The sequence below is a fragment of the Daphnia pulicaria genome, chromosome 3, assembly GCF_021234035.1.
Source record: "Daphnia pulicaria isolate SC F1-1A chromosome 3, SC_F0-13Bv2, whole genome shotgun sequence".
NCBI lineage: Eukaryota > Metazoa > Arthropoda > Branchiopoda > Diplostraca > Daphniidae > Daphnia > Daphnia pulicaria.
The window spans coordinates 8,931,798-8,958,794 of record NC_060915.1 but is presented as its reverse complement, the minus strand read 5'-3'; the positions used below and the strand labels follow the sequence as shown (position 1 = coordinate 8,958,794).

The following is a 26,997-nucleotide window of genomic DNA, read 5'->3' as shown; positions in this document are numbered from 1 at the left end:
GTTCTTTACGGCCCCGGACTCTTGCAAGAGCTCCCACAACTACTCGTGCAATCTCCAATGCAACGGAAGAGAATCACGTCATCGAGGTCGGATGTAGAGAGAACCGAGATAAGAAGAAAGGACAAGCCAAAAAAAGAGAAAAATAGAAAATATCTAAAATCCCATTAAGCATTCAGAGCGAGACATTTGTTTTTTCTCTTTTCATTCTTATCTTGTTTTTCTTTTTCTTTTTTCATTTTTTTGTATTTCAGTAGAAGTAGTATTATATAGAGAGTCTATACAAAAAAATCGACGTGTGTAATATGTACGCGCGCACCGAAAAAACATGGCCGATCAATGGTTGGGGATGAGGGGAGAAAATGGATTTTTTGAGATTAAGTAAATCGTGCACACACAAAAAAAGAAATTTTTTTGTCTTTTTTTTTAAGTAATGGGTAAGAAAAAAAAATACATTTCACCAAAAAATAATAATTAAAAAAAAAAAAAAAAAAAAACTTTATCTTTTTCTTACTTCTATGTCTTTTTTAAAATATTCTCTGGCAGGAAAACAAAATCAAGATCAAATGTGTTTTTATACGATCATGGTAAGAGAAAAGAGAGAAAAGAGAGAAATTGATGAAAGAACAAAAATTACATTGAAACGTCAAAATCATTTGAATGACGATTACACTTGGAATGGGGGGGCGGGGCGGGGGGGTTTATTTTAAGAGAGGAAATTGGTGTAGAAGCCTCTCTTGTTCAGTCATGATAAATAAAAGTGGGGTGTGAACCCCCACTTTCACTCCCGTTGTTGATTCTTGATTGAAACAAAATTTTCTGGTGGGGGGAGGAGAGAGAAACAAAAATCTCAGGGTTTGGTTCGATGACCAGATTTCTGAGCTTTCTTCTTCCTGGCCGCTAGCATGTCGTAGAACGGGTTGTGGCTTATGCTTTGCCTGTATAATTCGACCGCACAGAAACAAAACGAATGAAAGAAAAAAGAAAAAAAAAAACGAGTTGAGTAACAACAGACTAGGCAAATGTAAATAAAGATAAAAAGTAAGAGAAACGGATGTGGGTTGGTTGGGAACAAATTTTGTTGTTTTTACCTAATGCAAGCGATCCATTCGTCTTTTTCAGCTTGTTCGGCGGCGGACATTCTGTAAACAGTGTGCTTGCCCTCGACCACTTTCCCCTCGGAATCCGTTTTGCAGGCTGTTGTGAATCGAAAAAATACAAATAAAAATAATAATAACCGTTTTAGAATTGTAGATTCTCCATTTCCCAATCTAGTCGATGCCATTTTCGCATGCAACACGGGAGGCTAACCCAGTAGTAGTGGTGGGTTGCATTATTATAGATAGATAGATTATATGTAGATGTGCACCTTTGATGAAGTCGTTGCCACCCGTGGCGTAGAGCTCGAAACAGTTGGGCTTGTTCCTATCCGGCACTTCACGGACCTGATGGATTTGAAGAAAAATTTCAGTTTTTATGATAATGATGATTGACTGACACGATGTAACAACGAAATTCGTTTTTCTTTCGTATAAACGAGAAAAAACAAGCAGGAAATTGGCCACTTAAAAAAAATGCTGTTGGTTTAATATATCATACCTGAATGTTTTCTAGCGGAATAATGCCCCTGGGCTCTTTGTCGGTGGTGTACTCGAAGTAGTATAAGCAGTTGTCGTTCAGAATGAACCAGCGTCTCTTCCACGATTTGTAGCGGCCACCTTTTTTGTTTGAAAACATTTGTCAAAAAAAAACCCCAAAAAGAAAAAAAGCGAATAAGAATCGGTGGGCTATACGAAAGACAATCACACAAGTGTTTTTCAAAATTTCCACGGTGTGTGTGTGTGTGTGTGTGGGGAGAAAAGCCTTACCTTGTTTCCATAGCCATCCTTCACGGTCCGGGTTGAAGAATGTGTGCATCAGGTCGTTGCCGTCGTCCTCGGGTATTTTGAAAGGCTCAGCCTTGATACTATCGTAGATACTCTGGCAGGAGAAGAAGAAAAAGAAGAGAGTTAGTCACTTGTATTATAACTCGTCGTGTCCCCAAAGAGAGAAGAAATTGTTGGGTGGGAATTGAAGAGAGAAAAGAAATTCACCTCTTGAATGTCTCTCGGAATATCTTTGCCGTCGTTGATGCCACGATTCATGGCGATGAATTTGTCCAGGGTGGGCTTCTCCTTGACGCTGGGATTGTGCAGGCTCGTGTTGAGAATGATGACGGAGAAGGACAAGACGTAGCAGGTATCTATGTTTTTGACAGGGGGAGGAAATCAAATGAAACCAATTACGAATTTTTGGCACACCTCAACAAGTTCCAGTCGATATAGATGCGACCGGGCGATAGGGTAAACAAAAAGACGCATGGCTGAGCAAGGAAGGAGAGAAAATGGTCTGGTGGTGGTGGTATATGTATGTACCTGGATTGGAGAAAATGTTTGGGTTGAGCTGACAGTAACGCTGAGCGAAGGTCTCCATCATTCTGTCAATCTTCTGGGCTTCTCCAGGCAGCCTGAAACTCCACAGGAATTGCCTATTGGGACACACGTAGAGAAAGTAGATTACATTCAAAAAGTCCATGTGAATCCACGAAAGCAGAACGGCCTGGAAACTAACAACAACCCCCCCCCCCAAAAAAAGAGAGTAGCTCACCTTAATGCCTGCACGATGATGAGATCTGTAAAGTCATGCAGATCGACGAAAGCTTTCAAGACTTGCTCGTGGAAGGGGCTTTTCTCGCCAAGATAATCACCAATGGCCGTCTTACTTAGTCCTTCGCCCCTGTGGGAAACCGACGAGGAGGAAAAAAGATACACAAAATAAGCAGGGCAGCAACCAACCAGCCAGCCAACCAACCGACTATATCCATCTATGTGTGTTATTAGCGAAAAACCAACACACAAAAAAGGCCAACGACAAAAGTGCGCACACAAAAACGGGGCTTATTATTATCAAAGCCGAAAAAATGTTCTTTCTCTTTCATGACGTTCTTTAAAAAAAGACTTTTGCCCCAGCTCCAAGTCAACGATAATAACAACAGCAATAATGATCCCCCCCGACGGATGGATTAAAAGATGAATGAACATTTTGACCTCCCACTGCCAGAGAGAGAGGGAGGAGGCCGACACTATTTCTTCAAGTAGATGACGGGACGTGAATCATTAAGAGTTGTTTATAGCCTCAAAAATTCTGAACTTTGAAGCAAAGGCTGGGGTAGTAGTAGTAGTAGATTGGGTACCTGTAGAGGAAAGCGGCAATGTCTTGAGGCGTGTTCTGCAAGAGTCCCTGTTGCAACAAGAATTCAATGCCCTTTTTCGGGTCCATGTTGAACTTCTTCCTTCCGAGCGAGAGCTGTTTGGCCCGGGCTGCATTTTTACTGTCAAAATCAAAAAGAAGATTTTAAGAAATTAGAAAAACGGCTGACACATCATCATCGTCCTGGACACACAACTGCAATCGATAGGGAAAAGAAGAAGAAAAATCAAATCGCCGACTCAAAGTTCAAAACACACAGCTGGGCCCCTTGTGTGTGTGGTGGGCGTTATGCTGTGCAAGTTGGCGATAAGATAAAAACCACTTTTTTTTCCACCACCACCATAGGGAAAAGGATTTGGTGGCTCACAAGTTTGGAATGCAGAGTTCTTTTCTCCTCTGCACTTTGTGTGATCTGCTTTTCCACTCATTTTTTAAAAAACAAAAAAGAAAATTGATTCGGATTCTTCCTATTACCTGTCTTCGCCCGTATTGTCCAGACTCTCCATCTCGGCCGTGACTTCGGCGATCTCATCTTTGAGTTGCTGTCAAAATCAATCAAGAAAAAATATAGCTTAGAATTTTTTTAAAAATAAAAAATAAAAAACATATGAAATGAATGACGGGTGTTATAATATTATGGATTGAATAACGAGTTTCGGGGGCCTGGAGGAGGCCCATTGTTCAATCGGGAATGGACTTGTGACGGGAGGGATAACAGTATAAACCAATGGGAACGAGCCTAGCCCCTCTCACGCTACTATGATGATGGTGGCAACATAGCTTAATGACAGGCTCATCAGGGCGGAACGGCTAGGCGTAGGCACGAACGCAACGGACCAACAAGCCGTGATGCTAACATCAACAATAACAACAACAACAACAACAACAACCCCTGTCTATATCTATACAGCTCCCTCGTTCCATCCTAGCTCTCTCTATCCCCTCTAACTTTTCCCATTTTTTCCGAGGGGTCGGTTCCAGGTTGTTCCAGTGAAAATAAACTCACTCTGCTCCTTCCGCCACCACCGTAGACTTCGCTCTCGGAAATTGTGTACCAGACGGTGGATCGCTTTTTACGTCGATCCAGCGAGGCCGTACTGCTCGTGTGGGCTCGCGATCGGCTCGTCGAAGCCGACAGCGGAGGCAACACCCGACTGGATGATCCGCCGCCGTTGCCATTGCCGCCGCTGTTGTTTTCCCCACAATCCGGGAGGTGGTTCTGCGGCGAGCGCTTCCGGGGCAGAGTGCAGAATTGCGAGAGATTCCGGTCGTCGTCACCCAGTTGCTCCTTGACACTCGGAAGTGCAACTGTGACGGCTGCTGGACGACTAGACGGATCCGTCACTGTCGAGTCCGAGTTCCGGTCGGAAATGTCGACGGACGAGTCGCTTTTCTTGGATCGACCGCCGCCTAAAATTGTGACCAGCCGCCACCTCGGCTTGGACCTGGGCGACGACGACACGTCCAGCCGCTCGTTCAACACCGTGGTGGAATGATGGTTGACACTGAGTTTGTGCAAGCTGGACAAGGATTTAGCGCCCGTCATATTCGTCAGAGTTCCATTTTTGTCCATAGTATTCGACTTTGTCAACTTGTCCGGAGTAGTTGGGAGTCGATTGCGCCGTAAAGAGCCGAACCATCCCGACTTGCCGGCCAACTCGACGGGTGATGTCATCGTCATGGCGAAGCTAATCGACATGTACACACACAACAACAACGACGGAAGCGATAACCAACCAACCAACACACACACACAGGCACGCACACACACTGAGTCACATAGACACACACACACACGTCGAGCGGGCTGGAAGAAAATGGAGAGCGCAAGAGCGCACGCACCTCACACTCTTGGCTCTGTTGACTGACTGACTCGCAATTCCCCCCCAACCAACAACATCTCCTACTACTACCAGCCCAGTCAAGTCAGCTGATACGAGAGTCGACTGTGTAGGTTAGGAAAATATACATGGGGCTGCTCTCTCTCTCTCTAAAGGGCACCACCACAGCAGCAACGGCAGCAGCAGCTCTCCCCTAAAGGGGAAACTTGTGACGAGGAGAGGAGAAATATCCAAAAGTCTCCGCCCATTTTTTCACTTGGCGAGCGGGGCCGTGTGGGCGTTGCACCATGTCGGGCTATCTTCATGACGTCACGGTCCTGTGCCTTTTTTTTTCTCTCTCTCTCTCTCTCTCTTGCGGTCGTGAAAGGGAGATGAAAATTCTGAACCGTGGCACCCAAGCGCCAAAATGAAATATATAAAAAAAAAATATATTTCTCGTGACTGGGCATCTGCGAATGCGACGTTTGTTTCTTCTCCTCTTTTGAAAAATAAAAATAAAAAAGGTCGGGCCGTGAATCACGGTGCTCTCTTTTTTCAAGAGGCCCTTGTCTGTGTGTGTGTGTGTGTGTCCCCTCTATATGGCACACACACAAATGTCTATTTACTTCGACGACCATCTTCTTTTCTTTTTTTCTTTTTTAAAATAAAAAGTTTGGGTATAACCTGCGCCGCCAGTTTTTTTGATTCGCTCATTATTCAAGTCGGCCATAGACCGGGAGGGGGGCCCACATAACTGCCCCTGCAAAGAAGAAGAAAGAAGAAGAAAATACCTAAGATAGGAACCCAAAGGAGAGAATTCAAGACGGGTCTATTTATTTCTTGCCTGCGATGTTATTCCCGTGCGCGCAAGACAAAAGAAGCACAGCACGGAAAGAGCAGCAAGCAAGTTGCGTGCGACCGGTTTTCCCAGGACCTCTCTACTACTATGCACAACCAAAAAACGCCCAGGGGGGGGGATAGAGTCGACCCGAAGTTGGGGCTAGCTGCGTGATATTATTCTGCTCACGCAGTGATGCAATCCTTTTGTTTTTTTTTTCGTTGTTATTCCTTATTTTCTCGTTTCCTCCCGTTTTCTTTCTTTCGTTTTTAATCTACTCGAAACACAGTGAAGAAACAACCGAGACAAACAAACTTTTGTGTGTGGGTGGTAGGAGGAGGAGATGTAGAGAGACGAGGTGTTGCTAAATAATGGGAAGAATTAAACAAATTAGAAAGAAAAATTTAAAAAATCAAATTCTCAAAAATCTAGCACGAGCTGTTTTTATTCTATTTTATTTTCGGGACGCGTTTCCCGCGTGATAGCGGCAACTTGTCAGCCCTTCCCCATCGTGGACCAAAGTTTGTTTTTTCTTGTCGCCGATAGTTATAAAATACGTCGTCGCCGACCCAATTAGAAAAATATAAAAAAAAGGATTCAGAGTCCGAAATGGTGAACGAGAAATCTTTCGATCGGATGGCGTCGTCCTAATCTCTACTGGCCCCCATCCCCACCACCACTGGCGTGTGTCATTCTATTAGACCTCCCATATTTCGGTCGCCTCTCTCAATCAAGGCTAATTTCTTATGCCAAAAAATTCTTGTCTTCTTTTCATTTTTTTTTTTTTAAATTCCGACCGAAATTCTTCAGAAATTGACAAAAAAAAAAAATGGAAGGAAAAAGAAAAATGAGAAGAAGCCAAACGGTTTAGCACGGCAGAGAGAGAGAGAAAATAGACGTGGCGTCGTCTGCAGTTTGACAGAATTAGAAACCGAGTGGATGGTGATGGTGGTGGAGAAGGAAAAAAGAGGCGCAGCAACAGCAGCCGTGACTAGTTTTCTTGCCTTTGGTTCACGTTCCTTTTCGTTCGCTTCATTTGTCAAGGGTCTCCACCGCGAAGGACAAGAATAACACTTCATTTTGAATAACGATCAAACGCCTGGAATTTGTTTTTCTTCGTATTTTTCTGATTTTACAACCAAGCAAAAGTCGTAACATATAGATGGGATATTGAATAAGGAATAGGTAGGCACACAAAAACTAAACGGCTGTGGCTGTGGTGGGGCTTTCGTTCTGTCTTTTTCCGAAAGCGAGTCGCCCGACCTGTCAGAGCAGAAAATGAAAGGGGAGGAGCTGGAAAGGATTGCCATGAAAGACCTTGTCATCTCCGCAGAGATGGAATATAAATTTCGCCGAGAAAAAAGAGAATGCTGCTGCTGGACTGCTGGACTGAGTGGATTTGAGTAGGCGGAGTCCTCCAGACAGCACAAATATATGACGACACTAGACATATAAGCGCCAGCGCTGCGCGGTTGTTTGCGTGGTGGGCAGCTAACATCTCTGAGGCAATGGTTTTTTTCGTTTGAAATGCAATGATGATGAATTCCGCCAACACGCATCTATTAAAATTTGACTTTGGAATTTTTCCGTTTTTGCGAAAGAATAGCAAATTTAAACGACGGGCAATCGTCTTGACGCCGTGCGCTAGTCATTGGGGTCCGTTGGCGATGATAAAGTTGTCTGGAATTTTCATAGGAAAAGTTATCGAAATTCCCCAAAGGTTTTCCCTCTCTCTCTCTCTCTAGTCCTGGTACGGTCAAGGGCTAGCAACACTAGAAGAATCATTAAAAGGAATAGATCTGCACACCAAAGTTGTTCTTCCTTCCCCCCTTCAAGTACGTAGGCACGAAATATGCGCTAGCCATTCCCACTTGGAATCGAAACATTTTCTTTTTAAAAACAGAAATAAAAAGAGATAGAAAGAGCCATCCACTTGACTCTCTCTCTCGAGTTGATCTTGTCCTTTGACTATATGTATCCCCCAATGGCACTCCAGATGCAGTGCTGTGTGCACGTATATATGTATAAGCAACTGTATTGTTCTTTAATTGTTTTAGTTTCCCAGAACACAGAAAAAGAAAAGGGGCGAAACTGGGAAAAAACGAACTAACGGTGGGTGGTTTTTGTAAAGCAAATAAAGGGTCGTTTCTTTCAACTTTTCTATTTACACTCAAAAAATCTCGACTCGGTTAACTGTAAAAAAATAAAAATAAAAAAATAAACAAGTTTTTTTTCTAACTCTGAAAAACCAAAATAGATTTAAATCTCCTAGCCGGATTAATTATTTTCATTCAATTTTATTGGTTCACCACTTGGAAGAGCGGGGCTGGGGTAGGGGGGTATCAAGAGGGAGAGTTGGGTTTGTTTGTTTGTTTGGTTGTTGTTCGTTCATTCGACTGAGCGCGGATGAGGTCGCCCCGGTGATAAGATTATAACCGACGTGTGCCTTGTTTGTGTCTGCTTTTGTGACTCCTAACGGACTAGGGGTCCCGTGTTTGCACGCTTAAGGGAACTTAATAATAATATATGGGATCTTCTTCTTCTTCTTCTTCCCTATTTTCTTTCTTTTTTCTTCTTCTTTCTTTTAATATGGGAGAGATGGGAACGACTTAAAAAGCGGATATGACCATTTCCACGACGTTGACAAAAACACACACACAAGTCGGAGTCACAAATAGAAAAGACACCCACAGTGTGTGTGTGTGTGTGTGGGATGGAAGGGCGAGCATCAAAAATCCATTAAGCGGTCTTCCGACTTTTACCCCCGAGTCCGTTCGTTATTTTGTTTCGTTCAGTCGATCCCAAAAAAGATTTCCTTTTTCTCTCTTCTTCTTCTCTATTTAAGGTTTCCGTTTCCTATTTCTTTTTTCATTTTCAAAGACTTCCTCAACTATTTTTTAGTCGGGGAGAAAGAAAGAAAAAAAAAGGAAATTCTTAAAGCTCCAACGCCCAGCACCCATGGCTGTGTACGTGTGCGCGTGTCTTGTGTGAGTTGTATACATTTTTGTTTCTCGGCTATTCACACTCTTTTTTCACATCCTCGGGCATCACGCTTTGATTTTATTATTTATAGTTTTCTCGGATTTTTATGACAGCCAAGAGTCCGTCGGCGACCAAGAGGAAACGCAACGTCTCCGATTTCACGGAACCGCGGGTCCAGCGCCCTATCGCCCGAGAAAAATCGGCCGGAAAAAAAAAATTTGGGCAAAGTGAAATAATAAATGGACATTCGAAGCCATCCACGCCATCTAGCGGTCGACTGCGAAACCCCTCGATCGCGAAGCCATCTAGCGCTAAGATAACGAACGAATTCAGCGCACCCTCCCCAAAAAATGTCAAGTTGAAAAAGAATTTGAAATTCGAAGATTGAGGAAGAAACTGGAAAAGTAGAGGAAGGAAAAAATTCCTTTTGTGGATTGTGGTGGGTCGCATTCTTGCATAATGGACAACCGAGGGGAGAGAAAATAGATGAAAGGAATTGGGAGAGAAAAAAAGGAGAAGAAAAGAATTGGGGGGGTTGAGGGTGCGGGGGGTTGTTCTTCTTCTTCCTTTTTTTTTCTTTTTTTAACTACCTACAACTTCCACTACTACCATTATTATGGAAATCAACCATTATGCGACTATGAAAAGCCGACGAAAAAGATCTTAGTTTAAACGATCATTAATGCACACGATTCCCACGCCGCCGCCACCGCCGCCGCGTATAATGGGAACCTCAACATACTCAACACTTCACACCAAGTCCAATATAATAAGAAAAGAAGGGAAAAAATTGCCGAGCATAAAATTAACTAAAGCATGGCATTTCATTTCCCCCTTCCAACTTTTTTTTAAAAAATCCATTTCATTTTCTATTTTTATTCCATTTTTATTCTATTCAAAAACCTACCGCTAAGCTCGAAAGATTTCCGGCTTTTTCTATTTTCCAAACCAAATAGCTTCGAATTCCAATTCAAAGGAGATATGCAAATGACCCAACTACCAAGTAAATGAAAGAAAGGATTATAAAAATACCTGTATTTCGTTCAGCAGTTCCGTTTTCCGGCGTCGGATCTCGACGAGCAGCTGTTGTTCGGCTGGCGTCAGATCTGTTGGGCGATGGAAATTCCCCCCGAAAAAATATGAAAAAAAAAAAGAAAAAAGAAAACGGACAAAAATGAATATCAAACAGGCGAAAAACCAACGAAACGAATATGATATCACAAAATTACAACCGCCCCAACGAGCGCATGAAGAAGCTGCTGGCAGGGGCTGTATGTGAGCGAGAGGAGACTCTATAATAATCATCATCATAATATTATATAATGATGAATTGACGTGTCGCTTGGCCGTTGACAAAAGGGGAACAATGAGCGTCGAGTTTATAATGATGGAAACACAACCGCCCTCCCCTTCTTTTTTCAGACGATTTTCTGGCAGTCATAATTATCGCTTGTGTGTGTGTGTGTGCTCTCTCCCGTGCTTCACTGTTTGTGTTGTTCCTCTTACATATAAACACACATAAAATATCAAAAGAAAAAAAAGCTGGGTGATGACGAGCCGAAGCCCAGCGTATGATTACGACGATCATTATTTCTCTTTTTCTTTTTGTGATGTTGTTCTGTTCTGTTTGGTGTATTTCACATAACGACGCCAGCGTGATCGTGAGAACCCCTTTTCTCTCTTTCTCTCTCTCTCTCATTTTCCAGCTCTCCCTTCCAATAGAACAATAATCTACCCACCTACCACGGGGGCTATTCATCGACTATTTATTAATCTGCTAGTTAGAGAGTTCCTCTCTCATTCCCTTTGGGGCAAAACGGAAGCAGGTGGTCGCGGTTGGTAAAAAAAAATAAATAAAAATACTAGGAAGAATCTAAAAACTACTTTTTCTCTGCTGGCGTTTCCATATGGACCGGCCGACCACCCCAACCCGGCCACGGCCCCGGTCTGGCCCTTCTATTACTCCAGGCCAGAGAGAAAAAAAATTAAAAAACAAAAAAATGTGTCAACCCAAAAAAGGCCATACGCTGAGCGCCTCTTTCCTAAATTTCCTAAATAAAAACAACAAAATTTCTTTGAAAAAACAAGTTTGGGGGGGGGGGGGGGGGGAGAAACTAGAAACAAAAAACCAACAAATTCTCTTATAAAAACATGATGAGGGGGAGTTGGCTGTTGGCTTTTTTCAAGTTGCTGGTGGATACACACAGAGCACAAGTAATTTGACTAGATACGGAAGCTCTCTACACCCTCTTTCCGGAATGAAACGTCATCAGCTGCTGGTGTGCGTTAAGTTTCCCTTTTCGACTTGATATTTTTTTCGGTTCTGTGCGCAGCACATCTTGACAACAAATAATAAAAAAGGCATTTCCAACCCTCGGAGAGACATGGAGTGTGAAACAAAAGCCGATGTTGCGGGTGTCATTTCGGTGGTGGTGGTGGTGGTGAATGGAGAGAAGAGCCAAAGCAGCGTGGGAGTGGAAGGGAGGGGTCTATCTAGCCATGGCGCCATAGCCAAGTCAAAGTCACACAGCCAAATAGAAGTCAGAAAATAAGAAAAAAACAGACGGAATCCATGAAACGAAATCTAGACCCGGATTCTTCCGTGTGTGAAATGTGAGAATCAAAAGCAGTGTGTCGGAAAATCTTGGCGAGTTTTTCCTGTTGTTATTTTTATTTTTATTTTCAAAGTCGATTAATCGCATTTTTCTTTATTTTAGTTTGTTTCTTTGAATGCTGTTTGTTATTTGTTCAATTAGGAGGAAATTTGCTCAAATTCCTGAAGAAATGTCGTCTGAAAACGTTTCCCTGCGAAAACAGGATCGTTTCACTTATTTAAATTAATAAAAATAAAAACCGGCGATCGTTTTTAATTGGGATTTCATTCTGGAAAATTAGAAACGTACAACTCAATATGCAGACCACACACACACAACTCAATCCGTGTGCCACATCAATCCTTTTTTTTGTTTCTTCCTATCTCAACATTTCTCTCACCCGTCCGTCCGGTCGGGACAAGATTTCTACGGGGTGGAGTCGATAAGGACGAGCTCTAAAAAAACAGGAATGAGTGTCGGGACAAGGACGTTTAAATAATGGGCGACACAAGTATCCGAAATAGGAGAGGGTCCCCCACCAAAAAAAGACAACAAAACAATTCACAAATGATAAAAAAATAAGAACGTACGAAATAAAATGATATCATAAAGAGAGAAACGAAACGGCAGGGCGTTCCCTGTTGAATAATAATAAGAGAGAGAGAGAGAGAGAGAGACGATGGAACAAAATGATTTCCGCTTCGTTTCATCCGTCATAAACGAGTGGGAAAAAATAATAGGCACCCCCGGAATTCACACCTCAGCGGTCTCACGTCTAAATCTACACGAGGCGACGATTAGAGGACGATTTTCGAGTGACGGCAACGGAACCCGCCATCATCATCCTGCCGGAATCTTTTTTTCTTTTTTTTTTTTATCTTTTTTTCTTACCGTCGTTTTTTGACGGAGAGCTGACACACGGCGCACGTTCACGCTTGAGCTAGCGACCATGAAGGTCGTCCGTCCCGCGGGCGGGCGGGTTCTCCTCGCCACTCAATCACCCGATAATGCGCGCATAGATCTTATAAAGAAATCATCAGGGCGAAATCTGACGAGGTACATACGCGAGCTACAACTCTTCAAGGAGAAAAGTAAAAGAGAGAGAGAAGAAAAAGAAGAAAACGGGATAGAAACATCAAAAAGGAGGAGGTGGGAGGGAAGGTTGGACTCGGAACGTGCAAAATAGCAGCCACACATAGTTGCGTCTGCATAATTATAATAATGGAAAGCTCCGAACCTCCAAAAAAGTTTAGAAAAAGAAGAAAACGTGTTTTTTTTGTTTTGTTTTTTTCCGCTCTGCGAGTAACGAGAATTAATCGAATCCAACTGATTATCCGCCATCTCCGACGACTATCAAAGCCATGAGACATTATCTGGCGTAAAAGAAGCGATCGTATCTACAACATGCATATACATACATACGTACACGCTGGCTAAGTTCAAGGACCCATCCGTCTCACCTTTCCATTCGCCCTTCGTCGCTCACGTTTCATCATATCATCGCCGTGGCATCTTTTTCTTGACGTTTTTCGTTTCTTTTGACTCATCTCCTCCGCCGAAAAATGTTCCGATCGTCTCATTCTCTCTCTCTCGTGAAAGAAGAAGAAAATAATACGCGCACGACCGCGGCCTCAAAACAACAAGAAAAAAACAAAACAAAAAGAAGAAAACTATTTTGGAAGAAGAAAACTGGCAGCGCGAAACACCTCGGCATTATATCTATTGGGGTCGATGCTAATCTCCATTGTTGAAATTATCTCTCCGTTATAGGACTGGTGGTGCAGACAATCTGACGTATTTATATACAGTACACTTTCCAGTCCTTTTTTTTTTCTTCTTTCTTCTTCTAGTTCTAATACCCACTACATAACGCTGGGCTGCATTTGATGCAGTGGCGGAAATCGGAAATATTTACCGAACAGTAGGGCACGGCTTTTGGGATTGTCACCATTCTTTTCTGTCACGACCGTTGCTTTTTACTTCTTCTATTCTGGGGGCGATCGCATCGAGAGCCCCGGCACATTCCAAAGCGCCGAAATGCTCAGAGTGTCATAATCCGAGGGCCCTTTTCAAACACCACCAACAGACAGACGACTACTACGCGTTCCATTATTCGCTGTTAACATAATCTGTTGCTCTCTGCTCTTGTAGACGCAACCAACCCACCCACCCTCGCCTTTTATAGACCGCAGAGATTCAATGAACCGCGTCGAAAAAGAGATCTAGCTCACTCCTCAACAATTTTTCCGATTTGATCCAATATTTGACCCGAAAATCCCATGAACCCTATTGTGGTGTCGTTTTCATAAATAATTACGTTCCATCGGCCCAGGAATGGGGCGCTCTCCGAGAAAAAACCGAGTGGGTTGCGCTCACACAAATACTTGAAAGGTGGGGGGGGACTCTGAGAAAAAAGAGAAATGTCTCAAAAGGAGGAAACTTGTCGTCCAGGTGGAGACAACCCGAAAAACGTCCAGCACCCACTGCTGCTTCAGATGGCTAAGAAAAGAGCTGGAGAGCCAGAAAGATGGAAGATGGATGAGCTATTCATCACATGATTGGAGAGCTTTCGAAAGTAAAAACGAAAGAAACTTTTCTCTCGCCGTATACAAATCGTATATAACCTGCCTCCTTTTTTTTATTTTGTTTTGTTGTTGTTTCCAGGCTCCTAAAAATAGGAGACACTCGTAGAGCTGAGAGAAAAAAAGAAGAAGTAAGTGAGTTTTAGTGTAAGAGGCTGAAAGAGAAGATGCGTGTCCGGCCTATCGGTGGGACTTTTTTTCGGGGGTCCCAAGGACCACACCTGGCTTAACGTCAACCCAATTTGTAACGGCCTCTATTCACAAGATGAGCAAGAGGGAAAAATAGAAGAAGAAGAAAAACTGGAACATATTCAAGTATCTCTTTCTATTTTTTCCCCATCTATTCAAAATGATGAACAGCAGTGAGCACAAATGCACACATCTCGACAGTGCCAACAATGCCAACAACAACGTCCGAGCCGAGCGAGAGAATGAACAAGGGTCCAAAGGACAGCAGCCACACACCTCGACCAGAGATATGCCCACGGTTTGTGTGTGTAGCTGCTTGGCACTGGCCGTTCAGATCCCTGGGAAAAACGAGACCGACCGAAACGCTCATCATTTGCTTTTTAGAAGAGAAAGAAAGAAAGTAAAAAAGAATAAAAGAATCAAAGAGAATGACGGGAAAAAAAAAGTAGGAGGAGGAACAAGGAGAACAGAGAGGGGCTACTACCGGAACTGCTGGACTGGGGGGTTCCTGACCAGAAAAAGTGTCCGTATTTTTGGATGAGCTCATCGAGCAATTCTTTCCGTCTATTTCTATCTGAAATGCCGTGAGATAGAAAAAGAAGCTAGAGAGAGAGAGACCTGCTGCTGTTTGGCGGCACATTTTTGAGGACCTTTAATGACAAGCGCTACCGTTTGATGATTGTCCATTGATGGCCCATCAGCCGTAATGTCTTCCCGTCTCTTTTTTTCCCCTCTCTCTCTCTCCCCGTCTCACTATTCTGTACACAATAACCTTTTTATTTTTTTATTCGTCGGATAGGGGTGGTGGAATATAAAAGAGATTGACCATTGCGGCGTGTTTTTCCACGAATGGTGTAACCAGTCCTTAAAAAAAAGATATCGCCCCCATGTACAGTACCCACCAAACTATTAGGTACACCCCCCTATTTTCAATGCATTCTTATGGCACTACGTGTCCTAGAAAAATGCATTAACTCTTGAACCGCTTGGGCTAGATTTTTTTCCTTTTGGCCCTGAGTAGATCTAATGATGATCTACATTTTTTCTACACATGAAGTTGTCGTAGGATTAACCCCCACGGCGCTACGGTATCGTTCAGTTTATTAGGTACACCCGTTTTCCCCCCATATGCGCCGTGTTAAATACGGCGTTTTCCAAAATTTACAAAAAATACTAAAAATCAAGCTAAAATCTTTTTCTTTGTGCCAAAAGATGCAGAATTCTTCACTCTATGCGAATATAAAGAATAATTTACAATCAAACCAACTCAGAGAACCCTTCCCTATACCTCAAAGTTTTCCACTTCAAAATTTGGCGAAATTGGGCGCCCTCTGCTGGCGAAAGTGCAAGTTTGTTGAAAAAAGTACAAATTTTAAAGTGGAAAACTTTGAGGTATAGGGAAGGGTTCTCTGAGTTGATTTGATTGTATATTATTCTTTATATTCGTATAGAGTGAAGAATTCTGCATCTTTTGGCACAAAGAAAAAGATTTTAGCTTGATTTTTAGTATTTTTTGTAAATTTTGGAAAACGCCGTATTTAACACGGCGCATATGGGGGGAAAACGGGTGTACCTAATAAACTGAACGATACCGTAGCGCCGTGGGGGTTAATCCTACGACAACTTCATGTGTAGAAAAAATGTAGATCATCATTAGATCTACTCAGGGCCAAAAGGAAAAAAATCTAGCCCAAGCGGTTCAAGAGTTATTGCATTTTTTCTAGGACACGTAGTGCCATAAGAATGCATTGAAAATAGGGGGGTGTACCTAATAGTTTGGTGGGTACTGTAACTACTACTACTACTCCCTCACTATCATTTCTCTCTTGGTAGGATTTATAGTACGGACATTCCACGACAACAAAAAAAAAGGAAGATGAAGTGGATGATGATGATCCAGTGGCCGGAGTTTTTGTGAAAGTAAAAACCAACATACAAAAACAGGCAGCAACATTTCAAGAAAGAAGAAGAAAAAAGAGACTAGACAACTACTATGTTATCCTCTCGTCTTCTTAGAGCTCTTTCTAGATGATGCCAGGTAGTAGCCGTGGCATTTCTATCTCTCTCCTAACGCACACTCACACTTGTTGATGAGATTTTCCAACTGGGTCCCGGTAGCCGTCTGTAATCCGTTGACGACGGCCATGTCTGAATTCCAATCAAATGTTGTTGTTTGTTGTTTATCGCGTCTGTCTCCGATGAAAGGGATCAAAGGGATGAAGAGGGGGGGAATTCGAAACCAGAGCAAATAACTCTTTCTTCTAATTCTTCTTCTGCTTCTTATTTCGACGATCTTCTTATCGAAGACCAGCCGGGGCCGAAACAACAAACACCACCAACACAATGAACTTCCAAAAGGGAGAGGAGTAACACAATACACACAACACAGCACAACAACAACAGCTCAGCTGCTGTACTTGTATAGCCCTTTTCGAGAGTCTCTGCCTACTATTTGTCGCAACTAGCACAAGAGCACCAGAGTTTGAATGCACACGACCGTTCCACCTGAGCGTTGGACACTGACTGGTGCGCTGCCAGTGAGTTGCCTATCTACGTACTACAGCGCCGGAACCCTCCATGTGCATACTATACTACTACCACTATACTATGCGTATACTACGCTCTCTTTTCTTTCTTTTCTTGTCGTCTCTCCATCTCTCCTCTCTCGTTTTTACCCAACGGGGAGACGAGAGAAAGAGCATCTTTCCCCCCCAAACCCATCACCCCCCCCCCCCCTTACTGGATAGTAGTTTCGGGTTCCCCTTCTTTTTTCGGACGCTAGCCATCCGTTAGCCAGTCAGCATCGTCCATCATTTCAAGTCCAACGAGAGAGAGAGAAGTTACATTATTGATTCTTTTATACATTTGAGGGAATAGAAAGAAAAGAAAAAAAGATGCAGAGATTCTGAATAATATGGTAGTATACAACAACACACCATCTCTCTGCGGGGCGAAACAATACCAATCAGCATATATGGGCGGTCGGTATGAAGGTGAGCTTGCAGTTTGGGTCGTGCGGGATGATGGATGTATGCACGACGCCGGAAGGTAGGTACGTGGAGGTTGGGGAAGGTTAGAAGCGGGGAGAAGAAAAAAGAAGAAGAAGACAAAAACAACATTGAATCAACAGAAAATCTAATGCGTCATTTTTTTTCCATTCGAAAATGAAAATGAAAAACAAAAAAAAAACTAACTAGGCACGCTCAACACGTCCGTGTATCGAGAGCCGTGAAAAATGCCTTTGGGTTATGTGATCTTTAAAGGCTTTCTAAAAAATAAAACCTGTATTCCTCCCTTTTGTATCTTTTTTTTTCTTTCCCCTCCTTTTTTCCCTTTGGAGAGCCCGGAAGGCTTGTGCGGAATGAGGGACATTTAAGAGCGGATGAGCTCGACGTAAGAGAGAGAGAGAGAGAGAGAGAGGGGGTTCAGGTTCGGATTCGCTCTCGGCCTTCTTTTTTCTTTTAAGGGTTAAAAGGTGAACGGTGGAAAAACCAGTGGGGGGAACAGCCCGGCATTTCCGTTCTCATCTCATTACCCCAATGTTCTTGTTGTTTTTTCTTTTCTTTTCTTTGATTATTGTTCTTTTCTCTTTCATCTGCTGCTGAGTCTATCGAAGCACAGTGGCTGCCTCAAGGGTAACCCGTTGTGGTCGGTCTCGTGTTACCGACACTCAGCCAACCAGCAAAGTCCAGCTTTATTTTTGACCAAATCCATGCTGGATACACGACGTCCAATAGCCTGGAACGTGTGTACAGTACACGGACTTGAAATGCCAGTTGAGTTTAGCAAGGAGAAGAGCAGCTTAGAGAGAGCATCCAGTAGTACGCACACACACACACTCCTGGTGAGCAGTGACCATCAAGTCAGAAGAGTAACGAAGACAGAATGGCATAGTGTGCCATCTTTTTCAGCCAAAGCTTACTCAACGGGATAGTTTTAGAAACCTATAGCCACTCATGTGTGGTTCACACAAATAAAACTCTCATCTAAGAGAAAAGACTGGGAAAAGGCCAATGACAGTTTTGAAGTGGGCTTTGTTCCCAAAACGAGACACCATGCTCATGAAAGAGTCAAACAGCAGGGGGAGGTATACATCTCATGAAGGCCTCTGTTTGGAGCCTTGCCAGCATCTAATAACTTGAGAGTTGAATTGACAAAATCATGCGTACAACTCTTTGACAGAGTACAAGTTGCTACATCCTTGTCCTCATTTGCATCCGAGAACACGTACACCTTTATCCATCTTCAAGATTTCTTACCTGCAATTTTGAATATCTCGGCGGAAGATACAGTCTGGGTCTGCATGATAGCAACGATAACGAAGCTTCAATCACTGATTACAGTTTACGTGGAAGGCAATGCACTGATTTGAGAATTATTAACTTAAAAAAGAGAATGTGGCAGATTGTTTGGACCGTTAATCGTCAACAATAAGACGCCATTGTGGTCTGCGGAAAGCGCCTTCTAGCGGGAAAAATCCCAACTATCGGCAATGCATTTCGTGACGTGACGATAATTTCGTCGGTTTTAAATGAAAATCTAGTAAAAATAATATAACAGTATATTTTTTATTCAATTCAATGGATTTCTTTTCTATTTCAATTGAGAGTTTGAGACCATTTGTTCTATTTTTGTTTTGTCATAGACACTTTGAGAAATCAAGGCTATCTATTTGTCTCTGTAATTCTAAAGCTGAAATAAAACTCGGCAGCACCTTAAATATAATATTTCGACCGCATCCGCTGGGTTAGCAGGACACGCTCTAAAATGTTGTACCTGATACACTACCGTAATAGCCTTTAAAAGATATAGGTCACAATTTTGGTTTTGTTTCAAATAAACAAAAATTCTTGTTGAAGACTAACATGTATTTCCAAGCAACTTCACACTAATGCATTATCTGTCACACAGCAGCAAGTTTTTAATTCAAACTAAGGAATGTGTAGTGGTATAATGCAATCATAGGATACGTAAAGAAAGATACCAACATTCCAAAATAAAAATGAAAAAAAGAACTGTAAAGGGACAAAAGAAATGAATGGTTTTGATGATGATGAAAAAGTTCAAAATCGTGGGAGCACGAAAATAATTTCGAGGAAGAAAAACAAGAAAAAAAAAGGAATACAAATAACGTGTCACCTTGCTTGACAGCAGCAGCGACTTGAGGCGAAGAGAACAAACTGAGACGCCCAAAGGGATCCGTAAATGAGCGTCTGACAACAAGGCTTCAACATTTTTTTTTTAGTCCGGACCTACAATAAAATGGGAATTAATTTTCCGATTACCCACCACCACGAAGCCAGATTTCTTATTTTTCTCTTTTTTTATTTGTATCGAGGCTCTCCGAGTTGCAGTTAATCAATAACAATTTGGATCAAAAGGTCACCTGCAATTGAATCAATTTTCCCAGCTTTTTGACAGTCCGAAGCGATTGATTGTGCCTCTGCGATTGTGTACGATCCCCTCTCACAGTTTCACTCACACACACACACAACACTCTGGATGTCGAACAACACAAAAGCAAATCACGAGTTCTTCCCTTCCCTCTATACCGGACCACCCCAATTTATTCGCCCGTTAAGGAAAAAAAAAAGGAAAGAAAATCCGGCGCATTGTAGTAGCTCTTTATGCTCCGTCATCGAAATACACAGCCCCAACGACACTTACCTGGCGCGGTTTCGCTAAACCATGAGGGGGCAAGTGGATAACCATTAACTCACTTCATGAAGTGAAACCACTTACCTGAAATACGATGAAGCTACCTCATCTTAGATGACTTTTTTGACTTCGTACTGCTGCTCCTTCTCCTACACTGTTATAACTATTGAATCCCTGCCCCATTTTCCTTTGAACCTGATTTCAATGAACGAATACACAATGTAAGTATAACGAATAATAAGAAAAAAGATTTTAAAAAATTAACCAACCGTTGTGTGCTGAGCGATCTCGATCGCGCGGTCTATCGTCTCGCTTTCTGTCTCGGTGATCTCTGCTATGACTGCGCAATTTAAGTCGTTTTATACAAGAGAATCAATTTAATTGAAATAATTAGAAAAAATTACTAACCCCCGATCTTTATCTCGGTGGCGATCGTGCTCGCCTCGACCGCGGTCGCTCCTTTCGCCTCTATCCCGTCGATCGCTGTGGTGACTTGAGGTGCGATGTTTGGGGGAGCGGGAACGAGAGCGCTTGCGGCTACCACTTTCGCGCTCTTTTCCATGATGACGTCGTGAATCGTCGTCGTGGCGCCGGCCGCGTCGGTCTTCAGCTTCTTTCTGACGTTGCATTTCTCGATCCTGGCGAGCCTTCTCGCGACTCTCCTACAGTTTGGATCAAACTTGTAAATAAAATCGTGGCCGATGTTTACAATGTCTACTGAACAATACCGTAATCTCGTCTACTGCCGAACGCAGTTTCTGGTAACCAACGTGTTGTTTTCCTTGCATGTGATCATCAAGTCGAGCTGGGGCATCACCAACAATTAAAAAAGCACCACAGACTTTGCAGACTTCCATTTGTTTTTCTAGCATCAGTTCTGTTGCCTAAGAAACAAAAGTTGAAAAAAAAACATGAAAAAACTGAGATAAGAACAAAAAAAAGTATGTGTTCACTTACAAATGAAAGGCCTTCCCCTTTCTTTAGAGCTTCTCGTTCACTCTTGAATTGGTCACTAAGTTTCAACAGTCCTTGAGCTTGTTCAATGTTGCCTTCAAATCCTAGACGTTCAGCTTCCTTCACCAGATGACTAATCTTGTCAGTTAGCAAAGCAATCTGTTCTTCTGCTTTAGATTTGGGATTAGCACCAGCTTCTTGTTTGGCCAATTGTGATTGGGCTAGTCGTTGTTCACCCTTTTGAATTTTGCGCTCAACTTCATTTAGCATAGATCGACAGTACTTGAGAAACTCATCCTCAAATTTTGTCTTTGTGTATGAAGGTGCCTCGTTAAGGTATTTCTGTCTCACAGCTTCGTCATGAAGATTTGGACACGGACCTAAATCTGCTTTCGTGTTATGGAACAAATCATGTGGGCAAAACCTAACCATATAGTACCTACACACCTACATAAATAGACAATACCTTTTTACAATTTTCATTCAAAATAAGTTTTCTAACATTTCCTACCTCAGCGTCATTGTAAGATAATTCTTTCGTTCGATCTGTTGGAAGGGCATTTCTATTTCGCCCCATTAATTCATCGAGAAGTTGCGCAGCCATGGAAGCCATTTTGTTTTTGACTGAATGAATTTGGGGCGTTGCAAGATTTAATGTTTTCTGAATCGAACTCATATACAGCATCGGCGTTGCCAAATTCCGCCCAAATGAGAAAATACATTTCAAATTTTCTTTTTTGTTTGCTTTATTTTGAATTCGATGTTCTAAATGAAAAAAAAAAAAAATAATAAGCTATAAATAAGCTAGAAAAACTAGAAAAAACCACTCTATCTATCAATATGAAACAGTTTAAATAGTTCTTCTCTGTGTTCTCTGAGACGCCTTAAACTCCTAACTAAGAGCGAGACGAGCGGGATCGTTAGTAGTAAAAGCTGGTAGAAGTAGTAATGAAGTAATGATTAGCAGTAACGTTACATGTAGCCAAAATCAAAGAGCATGGGTCTAAAAATGTGTGTAATATTAGTATAGTTAGCAACTTCTGGGCTTGTCCTAACCGTAAAATTACAAGTGTTACGTTACGATTCATGTGTTTGTGATATTTAAATCGCAAGAATGCGCCAATGCTCGGATCGTGCTACTAAAACCTCCCGTGAAAAATGTTACTGATCTTTTCAGTTGTTCTTCTGAATTCTACAAAAATGAGGAAACTCGTGGATTGTTTGATGCCACTCGCAATATTTATGTTATACGATGCTGCGCGGTCAGCAATTTAGTTAACCCCTTTAACTATGCCCATTGCACGATAAGCTGATAATAACATTCTCGACGATAACAAAACCGGTGCCTGGTGCCATAAGCTCATAAATATATTTGATCAGTTGTTCAAAGATAACAAATTTACTCAAATGCTTTGCCATAAACCAATATACTGCAGCAGCTCTTCTGCGTGCGCGTGTGATGTACTTTATTTTGATCAATTTGCCCGATCGCCAGATAGATACGTGTCAACGTTTATTAATGCCAATTGACACACAATGAGAAAGCACCAACACATTTTATTTGCTAAATAAATTTCAGTCATCGTTTCCAACTTTTTGTTACATCGTGTAATTCATTTAACCTTTCACTGTGGAAGTAGGATGAGACGTGTGGGCTTATAATTGCACTTACGTCCTATCAAGAAGTGGGCGTTTGCCAGAACGGAAAGAGGAAAAATGATGGGACGAGCACCCTGGAATTTTATCAATGGATAACACTTTTCTTTTTGTTTAACCAAAAAAAAACATGAGTTCATGTATACCAGGAAAAAATTCATGTAAAAAACTTATTTGAAGATTCAAAAATGATTTAGTGCTTTGTTAAGTAAAGTGTCCCTTTCAGTATTCAAAGAAAGGGAAAAACAGACAATATTTTTTTAAATCTTTTTTTTTAGGTGTTCGTTAATCACGTACATTTAAGAAAAACATCGCAACACAACAGACCCGCACCCTTTCCCCAAATAGTGATTCAAACCCCAATACATTTTATAATTCATCCTTGGCTGGAACATCCTTCTCTTCCTCTTCCTCATCCTATAAGACAAAATTAAATAGAATTAATAAATGGATCCAATCAATCGCAAAATTCATTGAAAACTCGCCACCCAAAAAGCTCAAAGCAAAGGTTGAAAGGTTAGGAAGAAAAGTTATAAAACTCACTGTGGATGGTGTCTTAAGACTCTGCTCTAGAAACTCTACAAAGCCGTCCAAAGTGCGTGCACCCGTGTAAGGGATCACCTCGAATAGAAAAAGAAGAGAAACAGATGGCAAGTCAGCTACTGATGAGAAATAGGCCATGCAGTAAGGACGAGCACATTTATAAAAAACATGCAAATGTTATCCATTGCAAACCAAATGCAGGTTAAAAAAAGAAGAGAATATGTGTGGCTGTGAGCGAGTTTTGGTGGCGAGCTTTCCCGATCATCCTTCTTTTTTTCTAATAATACAATACCTCCTCTGGAGCGGCCTGCCCATAAGTACCACCGGTTTCCAAGAACTTGCTCAAGCCGGCCAAAGTTCGCTCACCATTATACTCGACAACCTTGATATGTCACAAAATGCGTTATAACGATAATCGAAATATATAACTACTAGTTAACCTCGAATATAAGACTCGACGATGAATAGTTACTTAACACTAATGTATCTTATTTATGATATTAGGCAGCCCGGAAGCACCCAAAATACCTTGTTGTCTCCCTTCTGGTAAAGCTTAATTGTGGGGAAAGATTGGATCTTTGTGTGCTCCAATTCGTTGGCTGTTGAATCCATCTTGGCGATGACAATGCTTTCATGGTCCTTGTACTTCTCACCAAGTTCGTCGTAGATGGGGACCAATTGCTTGCAGTGTCCGCACCTAAAATTGAAAAAAAAAAAAAAAAAATTAGACGGAAGAAAGATATATTGAAATGAATTCAAAAATTACCATGGAGCGTAAAATTCGACCAAAACATCCTTATCCTTGTTGAAAACGACGGAATCAAAGTTCTTGGAAACGAGGGTTTTGACGGGAGTCTTATCCCAGTCTTCCGGAATGTCTTCAGAGAGCAAATGGGGCTTGACTTTGCCATCGATAAAGTCCTGAACGAAGTCCTTCATGGCGTCCAAGGTGAGTTCCTCGGAAGAAGGCTTGTATTTGGTCATCTCCTCTTCCAAATGGATCAGACGCATAGCGGGGAGTTCGCTCTTCTTCATGCCGAAGAATTCGAGGATACGTTGGTGATCATCCTCATCGGTGTCGACTGTGACGAACAAGACCTATAAATGCGGAATTCAAATAATTAAGTTTAAAAACCAATCGAAATAATTAAAATGAGCTTTTGTCCAATTATGCTCTGCACTCACCTTGCCCTTGAAGAGCTTGGCAACATCACGGGCAGCCTGGGTGATTTTCTCGGCATCAGCGTGGCTTTTGCCAACGAAGATGAGCAAGTGGTTCTTGATCTCTCCGCCGAAGATCTTCTGTGCGCTTTCGTGGTTGAATTCAATAACCAAAGGCAAAGATTCGGTCTTGACAAACTTGACGATAGCTTCTGAAGTGAATTCACCATCGAAAGCAACTTTGGGATCATCGACCTTCTTGAGGAGGAAGACAGCAGCATCGGAAGAAACTTCGTACTCCTTAAGGACATCAGCATCAGCAGAGATGGCAAATCGGAAATCATCGACTTCCTGAGCAGCGGCTAGGTATTGCTTGGCGGCATCAGATTCAAGATCCTAATCAAACAAAATCAAAACATTAGAAAAAATAATCATATGATAATTTATGAATCAAGTTCTACCTTGAAGAGACCGAGAACGGCAACATCGCTGGCTGAAGCAAACTCCTTGGCCTCATCAACGGTGGCAATAGCTTTGGCAGCAGGGCCAGTTTTCTTAAGCAACCAGTTGACGATTTCATCAGCCGTACGACCGCCTAATATGGAAATTTGACGGTTGCTTAATACGGTTAAGGACTAAATATAGCTTGTTTGAATTAATACCATTGTAGTCTGAAGGCTTTCCGTCGCGGTAGAATTTAAGAGTGGGGTAACCGCGAATTTTGTTTTCTTCAGCGAGTTCGGCTTGCTCAGTTGCATCAACTTTGCCCAACTGAATGTCAGAATTGATATCTCTCAGCTTCTGGGCGGCCTTGATGTACTCCGGCTCCAATGCTTTACAGTGACCACACCATGGGGCATCTAAAAAGCAATGAAAAAGTGTAATTAAAAATAGAAGTTCAATATATGGAGAATTGACGGTTGACGAAATTCAAGTACAAGTTTGTTAAACTTCCGTCTAGTTTCCTTAAAGATTCAAGGTTGATGAAAGTGGGGTCTTTGAATCGCGTCAAGGTCAGAAAGCCCGAGGCTATCTCACACGTATTCGTCGGACATTAAACGGCATTCACGCATGTTATCTACTTCAGATGGCAAACAGTTCAAAATATCTTAATAAGCTCTTCTATAACATGTATATCTAGGGAGTTTGAACATGACAAATATTACTAAATTTATTTTTAAACCTGTTGCTTCAGCCTCTTGTCCTGTGCTGTAAACATGATTTAAAGACTAGCTCGTGTAGTTACAAAAATATCACTCAGCTATCAATTTTAGTTTTCTCATGAATTATGTATTTGATAAGAGAGCGACATGGAGGAATACTTACAGAATTCAACCAAGATGAACTTGTTGTCAGTAATAGCAGACTGGAAGGTGTCTTTCTCTAAAACCAGGACTCCTTGGTCTTTTTTGATGTCATCAGTCCTCACCAAGACGGCGAACGCTAACAGCAAAAGGAATTTCATTGTGGCAATAATCTCTCGTCTAGATGAATGATTATTTGACAATTGGCGCTGCTCTGATCTATGGAGACAAAAAAATTTATGACATCACAATTTGACAGATTAAGATTAGGTATACAATTGTGAGTGATATGCATGGTATATTTAAGCAAAGGGAAGAGAAAACTGAAAACAGACATTGTCAATTGGAAATTAGTTCCAGTACCTCAAGAACACGTTGAAATCGGTCGCCGGTCTAAAACTGAAAGAGACGAAACACGGACTCTTTCCTCCCGGTATAAAGGCTACCCAAAAAAAGTTCTGCTGACGTTGCATCAAAACTTACATCGATATGTTAACATCGATATGATAGGAGTGAACTTGGACTGATAATCGATATCGGGATTACATTTAAAGTAAATGTTCAAAGCCCCCTAATAATATTGTTTAAAATAAAGAAAGATTAAAAATGTTTTTCATGAGTACGAAATCCATATCTCCGTAAATTTTACAGTTAAATGGTATCAAGATGTGTCTTTAATTGCGTAACATTTCAAATCTTATAAATCGATCAACGAACTTAAGAATCGCTTTGTTTAGGGAAAATACCCAACCCATCACCGTTGTTGTGTTCAATTTCTATTGGCTCAGACTGCGTTAGTGTATTTTAAGAATGTGTACGATGTTTTGAAATATGTAAATGTAAAAAAATAAAAATAAATTATTTCGAAATTTTTTTATTTCCAGACAGGAAATTTTGGAAGGAAATCGATTCCTGTGGTATTCATTAGTAAAATTAATCTCCTTTTACTCTATTTTTTAGGTTTCTCCAATTTTTAGTTAAAAAAACAGAAACATTATAGGAATAAACATTTCGCCCTCTCTTAAAATAGTATTTAACTATTTATTGAATGCTTGTTATGTTGGCTATTAATTAACCTTGCAAGATAAAAGCCCACGCAAATCAATGGAAAGTACTGCCATAATAAAACATTGTCCTAATTGTGACACGCATGAATATAAATAGCGGCCTAGGTCCACGTAATTAATACATGCTTCAAATTATTACAAAAATGATAAGATAAGATAACACACTAAGTAAACAATCATCAATCGTGCAATAACGTTGGTAATGAATCAACTTGTCAACGTTTATATGTAATAATCTTTTCAGCATAGAAAATATAGATTTACACGGTTTTGTACCAATTTACTATCATCTCCATCCCGTGTCTGAAGCTCAAACACAGGTTGGTGGGCAAAAGGATTCACAATATGTAGGCGCTCTCACTAGTTGAGTGCTTCAGACACAGCACGGCGCTGCGGAGAAATC

General features: G+C 41.6%; 3 protein-coding genes across 9 annotated transcripts; all 3 read right to left on the bottom strand.

The window, feature by feature from the left end:
- Window positions 1–278: 278 nt before the first annotated feature.
- On the bottom strand, window positions 279–18,691 carry LOC124329065 (cytohesin-1-like). 3 transcript variants are annotated; one of them, XM_046788024.1, is made up of 12 exons: window positions 18,511–18,691; window positions 9,919–9,992; window positions 3,721–3,788; window positions 3,230–3,367; window positions 2,644–2,772; window positions 2,412–2,524; window positions 2,091–2,239; window positions 1,866–1,977; window positions 1,597–1,715; window positions 1,367–1,442; window positions 1,089–1,194; window positions 279–935 (listed from the first exon to the last, which is right to left on the bottom strand). In XM_046788024.1, exons 1-12 carry the CDS (start codon window positions 18,554–18,556, stop codon window positions 848–850), a joined length of 1,218 nt encoding a protein of 405 aa, XP_046643980.1. In that variant the 5' UTR covers window positions 18,557–18,691; the 3' UTR covers window positions 279–847. The 3 variants fall into 3 exon arrangements, with proteins under 3 accessions (XP_046643980.1, XP_046643979.1, XP_046643978.1); XM_046788023.1 differs by lacking the exon at window positions 18,511–18,691 and adding an exon at window positions 16,334–16,766; XM_046788022.1 differs by lacking the exons at window positions 9,919–9,992; window positions 18,511–18,691 and adding an exon at window positions 4,253–5,216.
- On the bottom strand, window positions 5,428–21,534 carry LOC124329143 (luc7-like protein 3). Of its 4 annotated transcripts, none has more exons than XR_006916585.1 (7): window positions 21,375–21,534; window positions 20,867–21,310; window positions 20,638–20,793; window positions 20,318–20,571; window positions 20,179–20,249; window positions 19,638–20,104; window positions 19,099–19,503 (listed from the first exon to the last, which is right to left on the bottom strand). XR_006916585.1 is itself a non-coding variant. In XM_046788180.1 (6 exons), the coding sequence occupies exons 1-6, from the start codon at window positions 21,474–21,476 to the stop codon at window positions 20,073–20,075; spliced, it is 1,059 nt and encodes a 352-aa protein (XP_046644136.1). In that variant the 5' UTR covers window positions 21,477–21,534; the 3' UTR covers window positions 19,099–20,072. The 4 variants fall into 4 exon arrangements, 2 of the variants coding, with proteins under 2 accessions (XP_046644137.1, XP_046644136.1); XR_006916584.1 differs by having other exon boundaries at window positions 19,994–20,104; XM_046788180.1 differs by having other exon boundaries at window positions 19,099–20,104.
- Window positions 21,535–22,772: 1,238 nt separating this feature from the next.
- On the bottom strand, window positions 22,773–26,028 carry LOC124329088 (protein disulfide-isomerase-like). Of its 2 annotated transcripts, none has more exons than XM_046788069.1 (9): window positions 25,891–26,028; window positions 25,550–25,746; window positions 24,886–25,083; window positions 24,685–24,818; window positions 24,248–24,619; window positions 23,829–24,160; window positions 23,591–23,759; window positions 23,355–23,444; window positions 22,773–22,936 (listed from the first exon to the last, which is right to left on the bottom strand). In XM_046788069.1, the coding sequence occupies exons 1-9, from the start codon at window positions 25,998–26,000 to the stop codon at window positions 22,889–22,891; spliced, it is 1,650 nt and encodes a 549-aa protein (XP_046644025.1). In that variant the 5' UTR covers window positions 26,001–26,028; the 3' UTR covers window positions 22,773–22,888. The 2 variants fall into 2 exon arrangements, with proteins under 2 accessions (XP_046644025.1, XP_046644026.1); XM_046788070.1 differs by lacking the exon at window positions 23,355–23,444 and adding an exon at window positions 23,063–23,140.
- Between the last annotated feature and the right edge of the window lie 969 nt (window positions 26,029–26,997).

Bases quoted from the DNA above. Each gene is read 5' to 3' on its own strand.
- LOC124329143 (XM_046788180.1), bottom strand. From the start codon at position 21,476: ATGGCTTCCATGGCTGCGCAACTTCTCGATGAATTAATGGGGCGAAAT. The intron at 20,572-20,637 runs GTATTGTTCAGT...TCCAAACTGTAG, and splicing joins CGGCAGTAGACGAGATTACG to GAGAGTCGCGAGAAGGCTCG. The intron at 20,105-20,178 runs GTTGGTTAATTT...CATTGAAATCAG, and splicing joins AGATCGCTCAGCACACAACG to GTTCAAAGGAAAATGGGGCA.
- LOC124329088 (XM_046788069.1), bottom strand. From the start codon at position 26,000: ATGCAACGTCAGCAGAACTTTTTTTGGGTAGCCTTTATACCGGGAGGA. The intron at 25,084-25,549 runs GTAAGTATTCCT...ATTGCTTTTTAG, and splicing joins GTTCATCTTGGTTGAATTCT to ATGCCCCATGGTGTGGTCAC. The intron at 22,937-23,354 runs GTATTGTATTAT...TTTGTCTTATAG, and splicing joins GGCAGGCCGCTCCAGAGGAG to GATGAGGAAGAGGAAGAGAA.
- LOC124329065 (XM_046788022.1), bottom strand. From the start codon at position 4,945: ATGTCGATTAGCTTCGCCATGACGATGACATCACCCGTCGAGTTGGCC. The intron at 3,368-3,720 runs GTAATAGGAAGA...TGATTTTGACAG, and splicing joins GACAATACGGGCGAAGACAG to TAAAAATGCAGCCCGGGCCA. The intron at 936-1,088 runs GTAAAAACAACA...CGAATTATACAG, and splicing joins GAATGGATCGCTTGCATTAG to GCAAAGCATAAGCCACAACC.